The sequence below is a fragment of the Brienomyrus brachyistius genome, chromosome 9, assembly GCF_023856365.1.
Source record: "Brienomyrus brachyistius isolate T26 chromosome 9, BBRACH_0.4, whole genome shotgun sequence".
NCBI classification, from domain to species: domain Eukaryota; kingdom Metazoa; phylum Chordata; class Actinopteri; order Osteoglossiformes; family Mormyridae; genus Brienomyrus; species Brienomyrus brachyistius.
In genome coordinates, this window is record NC_064541.1 from 16,380,221 (window position 1) to 16,394,392 (window position 14,172).

At 44.7% G+C, this 14,172-nt stretch overlaps 1 protein-coding gene across 2 annotated transcripts; it reads left to right on the forward strand.

The window, feature by feature from the left end:
• The first annotated feature begins 781 nt into the window (after positions 1-781).
• Positions 782-13,330, forward strand: bnipl (BCL2 interacting protein like). 2 transcript variants are annotated; one of them, XM_049024428.1, is made up of 11 exons: positions 782-1,059; positions 1,280-1,425; positions 5,976-6,056; positions 6,791-6,861; positions 7,547-7,786; positions 7,915-8,112; positions 8,439-8,541; positions 8,798-8,929; positions 11,184-11,270; positions 11,670-11,768; positions 12,041-13,330. In XM_049024428.1, the coding sequence occupies exons 3-11, from the start codon at positions 6,016-6,018 to the stop codon at positions 12,063-12,065; spliced, it is 996 nt and encodes a 331-aa protein (XP_048880385.1). In that variant the 5' UTR covers positions 782-1,059; positions 1,280-1,425; positions 5,976-6,015; the 3' UTR covers positions 12,066-13,330. The 2 variants fall into 2 exon arrangements, with proteins under 2 accessions (XP_048880385.1, XP_048880384.1); XM_049024427.1 differs by lacking the exon at positions 1,280-1,425 and having other exon boundaries at positions 783-1,059.
• Positions 13,331-14,172: the final 842 nt, after the last annotated feature.

Sequence of the window (14,172 nt, forward strand, 5' to 3'; positions counted from 1 at the left end):
AGCAACAAGTTTCACAGGGACACCTTCAACACTAGCACAGAATCTGGAGAATTTGGATTCTAATGATTTATGGCTTTAGTTTTGTCTTTAGTTTGAGAAAGTTATCCAACCTCTTATCCGACTGGGTCGCGGGGGGTCCGGAGCCTATCCTGGAAGCAATGGGCATGAGGCAGGGAACAACCCAGGATGGGGGGCCAGCCCATCGCAGGGCTCACTCACACACCATTCACTCACACATGCACTCCTACGGGCAATTTAGCAACTCCAATTAGACTCAGCATGTTTTTGGACCGTGGGGGGAAACCGGAGTACCCGGAGGAATCTCCACGACGACATGGGGTGAACATGCAAACTCCACACACATGTGACCCAGGCGGAGACTCGAACCCGGGTCCCAGAGGTGTGAGGCAACAGTGCTAATTACTGCACCACCATGTACCACTGCACCACCATGCTAACCACTGCACCACCATGCCGCGTGGTCATGTTTTACCTCTAAAAAATGTATTGAGTACAAATGATTGCAATTTGCTATTATAATTCTATTGTTCGCATTTTGACTTTTGTATTTTGAGCTGTAGTTTTTTTACAAAGGGGTCAAATTGTAATTTTGCTTTGAATAATAAGCTTAGGCTTCATCTTATACCTTTCTGGATTTAATTCATTCATAATGATGAGGAATAATGTTTAAGTAAAGGGGCAGGGTTTAGGACCATGAGGCTCCCTGCTGCTAAGGCACCTCCTCTCCTTCCTCCCTTCCTGAATGATGTGATGCCTGTGGGAGAACAGGGCTGCCCAGGTGAGCTGGACCAATGGGGTGTCGCTCTGGCAGGTTGCAACAAAATGCAGAAAAACCTGTACAGACAGAGAGATTGAGCCGAAAGAGGCACGCAGATCACTCAGGGAGAGGCTATTCAACCAGATCAGTCTGTTGCGTCTTATTTAAACTGAAACTTGTCTTTCTAAAGTTCACCTCTCTGGCAGACCTCTTGCTGTACTACTTGAGGTCGGTACAATGGGAACACATTTGGAGCAGAAGGACCAACTCAAGCTCAATGGGTGAGTCCATCTGAATGTGTTTTGACATGTTGCGACTGAGCTGCGCCTGTTTGAGATGAGCAAGGCAGCCGCAGAGCTGATGGTAATGGAACGCCTGCCATTTACCTTTGCGCCTCACTGAAAGCACAGCCCAAGTCTGAAATGGCATGCGGATGAGTTTTTCTCAAGAAGCTGCATTTTTTTAATTAGTCCCTTTCACTTTTACGTTCTTTTGTTCCAGAAGTTGCTGAAAGGAGAAGCACAAAATAACATCTTGCTGTTGTGCAACCGAATCAGTACTATTACAAGACTTGATCCCTTCAGGAAGTGCCTGCTCACTGACTTCCTGTAACCCGTCTGCACTGTAATATCACGGCTGACCCTCAAGTCAGTGTGACAGCAGTGCATTCAGTGGTCATCCAGTGTTTGTGTGTTACGCTGTTTCACACTTAGGGATGTCTCGTACTATTGTGGTTATCGGTAGTGGTGGGAATAGCAGTTACAGTCATACTCAGACGTACATAGAAAAACAAAACACTGACAGCTTAAATACCTTTTATGGAGAGGGATGAAGCCATTCTTGTTAAGGTGTCTTTTGTTAATGGAAACTAGCTGTGCTCCTACTGTGATATGAACCAACTACCTTTTGGTGAGGGGTCCAGGCCGTTGACCACTTTGCTATCTGCTGCCTCTGAGTGCCATGTGTAGTTGCCAATCCGATGTCAGTATTTCTCCATATCCGTGGTATTAAAAAGCCAGTAGTTAAGCATGAGTTTAGTCTGATTCCTTCTTGCACAATTTACCGCATTGCTGTTTGGTCTGAGCTCAGCCTTTGTAGGCGAAACCGCGTCTTAAAAAGATGGGCTGGACTGCCGGTGCATTAAGAGGCCCCGTCGCTTTTTGGGCTGCCGTTTGAGATCATTCCCAGACTGCCGAGTGGCATGGGAAACCCCTCCCAAGGGAGATGAACGGTGCCCTCCTTGATCTTCATGTTAAGCCCATATGACCGAGCTTCAGAAAATCTATCACAAACTCTTTCAGTGTGAATGTCAGACTGAATTATGGCTTTATTGAAACCCTTTCCTAATGGGTTATTTTGTCTTAGGGAATTACTGTCCTCTCTACTATGCACGTCCACATGTCTAAATGCTGTGTGAGCAGAGGATGCACCAGTCAGGTGTTGGAAACACTTTGCGGTGCCACTTTAAAATAGTCTATTAATAATTTACAAAGTGTTACAGATTTCAGATTTAATGACAAGCTACCTCAAAACAATTTCCAGGTGTCTGTGTTGCTACTCTTGCTGTATATTGTCTCTAGGGTGTCATAGAGCCATCCACTGTATGGCATAAAGCACCCAAACTTACCTTCATTTGATGCACACTGTACCTTTGTGTGTGTTGGTTGGGTGTACAGACCTGTGGTCTTGTCTCAGCTTGACTGCCACTTTATTTAACATTCCACAGCCACGCAGGACCACAGGTGTGTGAGTAATGGGCTGTGCCACTAGCTGGTTAGCATAGCGTAGCTCGCGTCTGTGAATGCAGCTCTCCAATTAAGTGCTGTCAGGAATGCTAATCGTCTCTTTGTGAAAGCAACAGGTCAACAACAGGCTGGTCATTGTATTGTGTGTCACTTGTGTTCTCGGCTGCAGTACAAAATAAAGTGACACATTTAATGGTTTTTCGCCTTGTCTGACCTGTCCCCAGTAGAACATGTATTATATTGTGTGTTGATGGGTGATGATGCAGGTGTATGGTTATGTGCTCTTGTGCCAGGTGTAGTTTCCTAAGAAGAACATGGTGCTGTCTGCATTGGGGTGTGCGGACAAAAGCGGTTTACTGCCTCAGTACATCTGAATAGCAGGGTGTAGCTTCTCTGAATTGCTTGCGTGACTCCATCCTCCATTTTTCCTTCATGATACAAAATTTCAGAGATGCAACCTTGAACGAGAGTCTTTCAAATTCTGTACACCCAGCAAATTCGTAGGCATGAATTTTATATCTTCAGCTGTTGTTCTTGTGTCTCATTTTGCACACAAGCTCCCTCTTTTCACTCTACCTGAGATCTTAATTTACCCAGTTTTACCACAGCGTTCGTTGTCTACTGGCCGGGACTTATTGCCTTTGAAAGTAATTTCAGGTGAATCTACTGGAGATAAAAACACATGTCTGGAGGGTGATTGAGTTTGAAAAACTGTGAAAGATCAGATGTTAGTTAGATTCTTTTTTCACTTCCCAAAAAAAAAACAAAAACGTTTTGCTTTCTCTGGGGTATCGTCATTGGGGTGTATGACACTCTGGTGTGACACTCTGGTGTGACACTGGGCTTCCCTGTCACCTGTATTCCACTGTATCTGTAATCAGAAATTAAAATTGAGCAGCGCCTCTGGGAGTGTCGTCGAAATAGCTTTGGCACAAAACTAAACTTGAATTTCTGGTGCCGAGTGACGTATGTAAAGGTCAGGTAGAAGCAGGGTTTGGGACATGAAAATGGTGTAGTTTTGTTTTCGTAGAACAAAACATAAACTAAACAAAATTGCTAGTACATAAAATGAGCAAGAAAATAACTAATCTAAAGTTAAAGCATGAACCCTACTAGAAACAAAGCACATAACGTGCACCTCTGAAGTTTTGCTGCTGGACAGAAGGGTAATGTTTTATGAACCAGGATTGTTTTTAAAATTCCCCTTTTTCGTTGTCATGTATTTACATATACAGTCCTAAAAAATTACAAGCATTCGCATTTACGAGCTTCAAAATGCAAAAAGAAGAAACAGAGGCAAGAGACAAAAACGAGAGAGAGAGCAATTTATTGAAAACGGCATTTAAACTCAAATGTTCATCAATTGTTCAAAAGTTTAAGGCCGCAGCCCAAAAAATAAAAACAAAAACAGAACTAAAAGTGTCAAAAAAGGACTCGGTAGTGAGTAGCCCCACCATTCTTGTTGATCACTTCAAAAATTCGTTGAGGCACGTTTGATGCGAGTGTTTCCAGGAGTCCGGTGGGAACGTTGCTCCGTGTGGAGAAGACGGCTTCACAAAGGGCATCCCCGGTCTGTAACTCACGTCCGTTTTTTGTAAACTTCCCTTGCCATCCATCCCCAAATCTTCTCAATGGGATTTAGATCAGGGGAACGTGCAGGATGGTCCAAAAGAGCGACGTTGTTCTCCTGGCCATTGTGAACTGCAGCGTTGTCCTGTTGAAAGACCCAGTCATTACCGCACAGGCGAGGGCCCTCAGTCACGATGGATACCTGCTGCAACATCTCCACATAGCCTGCCGCCGTTTGGCGCCTCTGCACAACCTTCAGCGTCATTGTTCCATTGAAGGAAGAAGCACCCCAGACCGTGATGGAACCTCCTCCACTGTGCCGCATAGAAAACAACTCCAGTGGGATCTCCAGTGGGAGATGTGTCTCCAGCGTCATGCCAGTAACGTCGGAAACCATCAGGGACCGTCCAGGTTACGTTTTTTCTCGTCAGAGAAGAAAACTTCCTTCCACCTTTCGATGTCCCATGTTTGATCCTCCCTTGCAAAGTCCAAATGGGCAAGTTTGTGGCGTGGGAGGAGACGTGGCCTCCGAAGACGTCTTTTTGTTCTTTAAGCCCTTCTTTTGCAGATGCCGTCTTATGGTACATCATCAGTAAGGGCTTTAATTTGGGTCGCAGATCGGCCTGTGGCTTCACGGACAGCCCGTCGGGTCGTACTGCGTCCGGCCTCGGCAGCGATGGCGCGTCGCGAGAGGCCTTGCTTGTGCAGCTCGACAATCCTGCCACGCTGAAAGACAGGAAGCCTTTCTGCCTTCGCCATCAGCAGGTCATATCAGTGTGAATGTCTGACAGGAAATGACATGAAAGCCAGATTTTTGCACAGATTCTGCCTTTTAAAGGCTACGGTCTGAAACTTCTGATCAGCTGATGAACTGCCTGTTTGAGTTTAAATGCCGTTTTTCAATAAATGACTAAATCTCTCATTTTTGTCTCTTGCTCCTGTTTCTTCTTTTTGCATTTTGAAGCTTTACTTGCAACCTGGATATGGACCACCAGCACGAAATGCGAATACTTGTAGCTTTTCCCCCATCCTTAAGATTTTGTTTAGGACTGTTTATATGTGTTTGAACTAGTCTCTGCTGACTTATATCTCTACCAGTACATGTCCATTCTCTTGCCTTCTTTCTGATTCATATATAGCATAGAGCACAAGGCTGGAGTACCTTCCAGAGAGGATGCCAGTCCATTGAAGGGCACGTTCACATTCACACATTCACATGCACTGGCATTCAGTACAGAGCATTTAAAGATGGCAGTTGGCCTAACTGCATGTCTTTGGACTTGGGGCAGAAGCTGCAGTGCCCGGAGGAAACCGCTGCCACACTGTATGCAAACTCACTGCAAACACACAGTGGTGGGAAGATTCGAACCCCCAATGCTGGTGGCAGGGGTGCTGTAAGGTGGGGGGGGGGGGGGGATTACGACAATTCCAAGGAGCTGAGAGACAGGGACTTTGGAACATAATTGGTCTGGGTTGGGGGCCGGTATGGTATGCTAGGCCCAAAATCTTTAGTGGTCCCCGGTCTGGAGGTTCTTGGCCACGGTGCAGCCTGTTGAGCCCCTTCACAGAGCAGCTCATTCACATCACAAGGGGCTTTCATGGACTTCATATGTATATATACAATGTACACTCATTGGCCAGTCAGTCAGATACACCTGTGTATTACTAGAATTCCCTTTTTCACTAGAGTCACTGCAATGGTAGATGGGTTCTGTCTTTCTGCCCTTCGCTGTTGTACTGAGCTGTCACTCTTGCACTTGTGGTCTTCCTGTTAATTTGAGGTTTTCTGGCAATTCTCCTCCAAGCTCAGAACTGACTGGATCTAGTAGAGAGTTTTAGCTTGTGGTGTTCATGCATCAGATTTCCTTTTTTGTATCTCCTAGGAGCTTCCAAGACTCAAAGGGGCAGCCTAACATCCTTGACATGGAGCTCAGAGAGGAATGGCAAGACGATGAATTTCCAAGGTGAGGTTGCTCACCACAGCTGAAGCAGTCCTGTTACATCATGTGACAGCCTTCCCATCATTCGCATGGCGTGACCATAGTGTGTGGCACTATGTATAGTGTTAAAATTTGATTTACATGTTACATATCTTGCAATATGTCTCCGTGTTGTGTGGTTAATCTGTACATTTTCACTCAACTAATGATTTTATACTATACATGTTTAAGGTTTTAATGCATAGGTCAGTCGCAGATCAGTTCACAATAAATGCACATTGACAACTGTATTTAAATTAGCATAATCCAGGTATTTTCTTTGAAAAACAATACATTTTTCTACCATATAGAAAATGGGTGGATGGATTTTGATTTTCCACTCAACTGTGGCAAACCATAAGCCCTCCACTAGATGGCGGTGTAAGTTAACGCTTAACTCGTAAGACATGCGGCGTAAGTGCAGTGCCCGCTGGCTTCTTCATTCATGACCGCTTTCAGGTAGTTTGTCCAGCCTCTGTACAGCACTGTGGACATCTGCTCTAAATGTCCCAACCCGTAATGTACCACTGCCCCGTCATGCTTCTCTTCATACCTACGTCCTAATTTTTAAATAACTATTTTCAGTTAAATGTTTCAAAACGTGTGGATAATAAAACAATGAATGTACAGGGGTCCTTTTCACTTGATTGTAGGAGCAGCTTATGTGTTTCAGAATTAAATTGAACTTGACATTGTTCAAACTGTGAAATGTATTTCAGGCCCCTTCCAGAGAGTTCCTTCCAGAGCCCAGATGAAGTGGAAAGTCCGACATCAGATGGCGACAGACCTGGTACTGAGCGTTCAAAGTTCTATGAGGGCTCGTCCTTTATACGGCCTGTTTAATGTTAACGTCTTCATGTGGAATGGGAAAAGCCTCATTTTGCCGTAACTCATGCAGTACCAGTGAAAAGTCTGGACACACCTACTGAAGATCACTTTAATCCCAACAGGATAACAATACTAAGTGCACCTCGAGGTTATGCAAGTACTGTATTATTTTATGAACAGGTAAAGGGATGGAGTTCTGTGACAGACGACCTGCCCCCCCTCCCCCCCACAATCCCCACAACTTAAACCCTAAAGAGCTGGTTTGGGATGAGTTGGTTCAATGAGTAAGAATAAGGTGCCAACTTGTGCCCAAAACTTGTGGAAACTCCTTCAGGCCTGTTGGAGAAGCATGTAGCCATGTAGATGTAGCCACCTGGAAGGTGACTGAAAGAAAGCCAAGAGACTGTAGCGCTTTCGAGCCAAATCGAGCCGTTTTGATGGGTCTGAAATTTGAGAACATTTTGAGATGTTGAACACTTCATTTGGTTGTTGCAAAATGTAATATGTGCTACGTCAATGCCTCGAGGCCTATAAGGTGAATATTAGAGCTAAAATAAGGAGACATGCATTAAAAGCAGATGTGTACAGACTTTTGACTGGTACTATATGTTATTATACACTGACTGCTGGGTATGTTGTCATGGCAGGCCCTCCCAGCAGCTTGGCACTGTCAGGAAACCGGAGCAGGAGAAAACGTCTCGCGGCGCCTGCCCTCAGCCTGACGCTGGAGCGCAGCGACTCGGCAGTTTCGGACGAGTTCACGGCTGCTGCACTGTCCCCATCGCCTGATGAGGATGATCTAGACATCAACCTGGAGGAGCTGGAGACACCTTCTGACAGCGAGTCGTTCAACCTCAATGACAGCATGCAAGATTTGGAGTGGGAGGGTAATGGAAGCTACGGTTTTCTTTACGTTTGCATTAAGTGCATGTTTAATTTTTGATATCTATTTACTCCGTTAGTGCAGGCAGTGAATTGAGACTTGTAACTTGGTAGTTAATGTCAATGATGACAGATGACCTCCCACGGATGGGCCGGAGAGAAGCCAGAGCGGCCAACAGGGGGTCGGCGGAGCAGGCAGAGATGGGTCAATTGGAGCTAGACCAGGTGGACAGCCAGGGCCGACGCTGGCGCAAACTCCATATCGCTGGACAAGAGAGTCTCGTTAACATGAGCGTGCTGGAGCCCTACCTTCAGGTGCTGTCTCATGGAGGTGAGTCTGAGATGAACCTCCAATATTGGCAGCTGTAACTTGGGCTGCTGGCTTGGGCACTGTCCTTCAAAACTTTGACAGTCAACATGTATGTATATTGTGCAACATTTTGTAAGGGGAATTGTGATGTGACATGCAACGGACAGCCCTTACCCCCCTACATACTATACATGCATTTGGACTAATAATATACCAAGATAAAGTGTCCCAAATGAAACAATGTCGCACAAACGAAAAGCCTATTGTTAAGACATGATCGGAGCTTGAAGTCATGGACTGATCACCGCTAAAGATCGCCAACATGATGAGGTACCCCTGTGTTCTAGGTTACTATGGAGATGGAATGAATGCCATCATTGTGGTTAGCTCCTGTTACCTTCCTGACAGCACCATTGATGACTACCAATACGTAATGGACAATCTATTCAGGTATTACGTACCAAGCAACCTACAATCGCCTCGTTGCCGTCTGACAAAGCATACCCTTGGCGTTGTTTGACCACCTTTCCCATAGGATATTATTCTTAGCAGTACAGTGGAAGTAGCTGTGCCTATCTCAAACGAGGAGAAACCCAGCTGCAGTTATATCGCAAATCACATAGATTAAAAGGCACCCCAAACCGCAGCTTAGAATGGGCCGGTCAGCGCACTTCGATCTGATGTGTTTTCATGATGACCATCGCAGGTATATTCTGGGGACGCTGGACCTGATGGTGTCGGAGAATTACATCATAGTGTATCTGTGTGGCGCAGTGTCCCGTAGTAAGATGCCCACTATCAAATGGCTCCGAGACTGTTACACGACCATCGACAGAAGGTGAGCAGAACCGGATATGTGTCTGTGTGTGTGTGTGGTTACATTAAGGGACAGAGTTCTGGTTAATGGCACAATGATGAAATGGCTGAGGGACTTCAATCTGTCATTTAGTATTTAGCTTTTTTTTTTTCCATTAAATGTCAGCATAATTAAATCGCACAGCTACGAACACCAGGGAAAATGAATAATAAATGTGCCTCAAAATTGTTACACAATATTACCAGCAAACTTGGCGATTTTCTCGTTTCTATACAAATGATGGGCTATAGCTTAGAAAGGTCACTCCTCTACTCAGCTGGACAGGAGCAGTTTCATCCCCAAAACTGTGTGCATCTTGACGTTCCTGCTAGTTGCGCTTTCTAAAGTCCTCATTGCAGAACGGCCCGGTTTACGTGTCACAAGCCACCGGATTTGCTGGTTTTTATTCCACCCGAGCCTTTAATTGCTCTTGCTGAATTGGAATTACCTTACAGGATGCGCTGAGTCAGATTGCCACTGCAAGGTAATAAAACCAGCAGAACCTGTGGCTCTTAAGACAGTGGCTGCCTAACCCAGTATTACTGCCTTGAGTTCCTGTGTGCCTAAGACATAATTATTGAAATCATATATTATCTATTTAGTATTTAAAGGTGCATTGCACTTCTGGTTTTACAAACCTGCCGTTGGTCCTGAGGTTTGGCTCCCAAAAAACACATGCAATTCCAGTTTAGTCCACAAGAGGGCACATCAACAGAGCTTCTTCCCAATGAGTGCTCAGCTTCAATGGCTGTGCCAGTGTGAAGTGGGATTTTGCTGCTTGGCAGTGTTCTGCTCTCAGCCCCTGTTATGAAGTATGACAGGAATGCTGCACTAATTCACAGACTGCTAGCACAGCTGTCTGGTGGGGGGGGGGGGGGGGAACTATTCCTCCAGAATTCCTCAGATAACCTATGTACTGGGGTTACAATCACAGTGTGTGCTCACCTCACACACACACACACACACACACACACACGATAGAGCTTGCCCTTCAAAAATGTACCGCCTTACCAGTCAATTATGTTACCCGCGCCGGACCAGTATACTAGACTGGTCCCACCCATTGTGGTATTCATTGAGTCACCGATAAAATTAAAACACTGCTTCTGTTAATTATTGCCACAGTTAATCCTATCAACAAAAGTGTGGAATGTCAATAGACACGCTGTGCGTTGTTTGCAGATTGGAGACAAAGCTCCGTTATGGTTTGCGCTGGGCTTTCCTAACGCTCCTCGCACGTCTGACTCTTGAATCATAGTCTCCATTGAGAATGTCTGAGGCAGTTGGAGAGGCAGAAGCGTGATGTCATGCCTAGATGTGGTGTAGGAAACTTCTGTCTATAAAAATTACTCTAGGCACAATTCTCAGAGTTGGCAGTTGGGTGGCTGGGGGGGGGGGGGCTGGGGGGGGGGGGGGGGGGGCTCACCTCAAAAGCAAAATAAAGTTCACAATGCAACGTTTTCCTTAGTTACTAGAACAAGCACGGTTTAACCCTAAAATCAGCCATGCAGATTAGCCAGTTCTTTTATTTGGAGTCTTTGCAAGGTTAGGTCACATGTTTCATCGTGGCATATCATCTGCGTGCTTCATGTAGGGAAGGGCATCAGATGACTTTGAAATGTCCCTCTTTAATAAAGGCAAACTATGGATGAAACCCTCCGATGGATGAGTGGAAGGAGGTACTGGGATTGGCAGTTATTTAAGCATATTTCTGAGAAATAGGTGGGGCGTGTGTCATCGATTCAACATCCTAGCAAAACGCTGATTTATTTTTTTTTAATTGTGATTTTTGCCTGGCCTCAGGCCTTGGGGGACTGTGTCGGTAATGAGAGTGATCAGGCTGCATGCACCACCTTCAGCTGGATTCCCATCAGAGCAGGATTTACGCTGCTCAGTGACTCCTCTGCTGTGTCATGACCTTAGCTGCGCTGAGTCACCACCCAGCTGATGTGGCTTTCGGATCGACCAGCACGGTCACAAATCTTCCTTTCGTAGAACAGGAATTTCCTTGCAAAATACCCCATGATTTTTACCATTTAAATCAATCCCAGAACTTGTGTGCTCTGTGTGTGTGTACATGCTCTTTGTCTTGATGATATCCCATGATTACATTGTATTCCTTTAATCAGTGTGAAGTGCCACAATTGAGTAGATTTTAGCTAGTGCTGTTCAGACAGTCTGCAGGTTTCCCTTCGTGATACTCAGGAAACAATCTTCACTGTGCCTCTTTCTCTAGGCTGAGAAAAGACTTGAAAGGCCTATTTGTTGTCCACCCAAACTGGTTCATCAAGGGCCTGATCACCATTGTTAGGCCATTCCTCAGGTAAGAAGCACAGGGCTGAGAAGTGATACTGATTGGATTGGCCCATTGCTGCCTGGCTTTCTGGAGTTTTGACCAAACAAAGAAATGCTAGATCCCACTAGCTACTGTGGGCAGCAGTTCCACGTAACGGATGCAACAGAACTTATTTCTAATATCCCAATATTGGAATTAAAAAAGTAATTTGTATATTACTTAGTGGATTTTGCATGAACAATCCTGAAATATTTCTTCTTGCTTGTAAGGGACACGTTGTTTAGTTTTCATCTGAGTAATTGCCCCCCAGAACAAAATGAAGTCATTACTACTTTTTTTTTAACCACGTTATCTACCAGAAAGTCCCCATATGGATTCGGGACTTCCACTAAATTGTGCTTTTTTTCCACTGTGATTGTGCCACAGTGTGAAGTTCAGCCGAAAGGTGCGATTCGTCAGAAGCCTACAGGAACTCAGCACATACATTCCCATGGAGCACGTGCAGATCCCAGACTGTATCCAAAAGTGAGTCTCGCCTTCTCAGACGGGTTCAGATCCTGGAGACCCCAGTCTTATTAGGTTTAGCTTTCCTGGAGCTGGACCACACTGACCTCAGGCAGGGGGGGTGGGGGGGGGGTTGATGAAGGCTTACACTAGGAGACACTTAACATATATGTCAGTGAGAAACAGTTGAACAGAAGACAACACTAAGAGACTGAAGGCTCCCTATGAGCAGACACCTTGACCAAAATAAGCACGTCTGTGTCAATTTCTTAAAGATCTTTCTTGTCTTGCAGGTTTGATGAGAAGATGAACAGGTGAAAGATCCGTACCTTATAATAACCCTGTAATATGTACTGTATATATAGATGGGCTAATCAGGTGGAAGGACTATTGAACAAGCAGGCAAGTGGACAACATAGATGGGGACACAGATCACCCCATATTCCAGTGCCAAAGCAACGAAGGCAACATCGTCGTGGCAGGCTGATCTTGGGTTCTGTGACAGGGTATTGGGGAAAGCTGTTACAGCTCACTGCTTAACGTCAGGACTTGTGGGTGCTTCCTGCCATCCAACATGACATTTATCTGCCCAGTTTATTGGCAGTGATTCATGGGCATCAGCCCCCATGCCAGCATGGCTTTACGGGCTAGGGGCTAATTCGCAGCAACTGCAAACGGGAACACAAAGAACATTACATAAAAGCTGCCCCGTGGACAAGCAATGACAATGCGGCCCTTTCCAGTGTGTCACAGCCATCTGATTGATGGTTCAGGATGAGATCATTCGTCAACTTATGCAACAGCCCTTTCAAAAAAGAAAAAAAAAAGTGCAACTGGTCCCACTGTACAGTTTGGATGGAAGTGTAGATGCATCCTGTTGTTACTCTGCCTGTCTAAAATCTGGTTATCTAAGCAATGAAAACGGTGTTGGGACAGTAAGTTCGTTGGTTACAATGCAAGCTCCCTGTCCGTATTTAAACACTAACTGGCATTTGCCACCATTTCTTTATCTTTTAATGGGCACTCGTTTTTTTCTTGTACTGATTTCTGCAGTGCAAACAAACATTGTAAAGTTGTTTATATTCGTTTATAGCAGGGGTCTCCGGTCCTGGAGGGCTAACGTCCGGTAGGTTTTCTATCCTACCCGGCTTCTGATGAGTCACACCTGTTCCTGGTATTTACCTGAGAACAGGTGTGGCTCATCAGAAGCCGGGTAGGATAGAAAACCTACCGGACGGTAGCCCTCCAGGACCGGAGTTGGAGACCCCTGGTTTATAGTAAGACTTTTGGAGCCTGGGGCTGTTTTTAAAGAATGCAATATTACCCAAAGACTATGCTATAATCTACAGCACCCAGTACAGCCCCATGGTCACTCCAGTGACAGTGTATAGCAGGTCATACTGGCATGGTCAGATTCCAAACCTCATGGTCAGACAGCATAGATCATTTTCTCTGTGTAGTACTTTCATGAATGAATGAGCTAACATTACTGCAACGCGTTTAGATGCCATGTTACAAAGAGTGCACTGAATGGTAGCATTTGAACAATATTTGTAAAAATAAAAACCAACTGTTCCCATGTAGTTTATTTTCTTCATTTTAAAATCATGTTTATAATACTATTAGTAAGATTAATCACGTGGAGCTTACGCCCTTATTAAATCAAAACCTTTATGGAGCTTTTGACAATAAAAGATCTGGACAAGCCCAGTAAGCCAGAGAGCCCCAGTGGTGAATATTCAGTTGGTTTCCTTTTCACTGTCAGAGTTCAAAGTGCATGTGTGAAAGCAGAGAACGAATTCTCTTCAGAAAGCATTTAACTGATTACTGCTCTATACAAGATTTCAGAGCCTTGTGCATAGCAACAGGCAAAGTGTAATTTCAGAGTGTTTGGACAGTAGCACTAAGCAGCATTAGTAAATTGCACCTGGTATCAAGGATCATATCAAGGGCTTCAGAAAGTAATGTGTATGGAGAATAATTGGGCCTCAGACTTTGCTTGTTCAAGCGTCACAAGTTTCCCCACTTACATCCTGAGGAGGTGAAATGGTTCAGCAAATATACAGTGTTTAGTTAAAGAAAGAATAGATGCCATTTATTCCTTATGGAATTAAGACATCATGGTTTTTTCCTCTGAAACCTTTGAAAAGCTTTACTGTATGATTGACAGAAATTTCTATCTTGTCCCACCATGCAACCGGACTTTGATATACGAGGATAAATATAGAAATCTCTCTCTCTCTCTCTCTCTCACACACACACACACACCTGAATCTGAGGAAAGCATTTACCCTTAAAAATTGTTCAAGATTTTTCAGAACCATTCAATTTGTAAAAGATCTGCTTTGTGTGCAAACAAAACTGTAAACCAGGAATGGAAACCAAATACTGTATGTATCACACACACACAATATTTTACAAATGA

Bases quoted from the DNA above. Each gene is read 5' to 3' on its own strand.
- bnipl (XM_049024427.1), top strand. From the start codon at position 1,016: ATGGGAACACATTTGGAGCAGAAGGACCAACTCAAGCTCAATGG. The intron at 7,787-7,914 runs GTAATGGAAGCT...CAATGATGACAG, and splicing joins GCAAGATTTGGAGTGGGAGG to ATGACCTCCCACGGATGGGC. The intron at 8,542-8,797 runs GTATTACGTACC...TGACCATCGCAG, and splicing joins GTAATGGACAATCTATTCAG to GTATATTCTGGGGACGCTGG.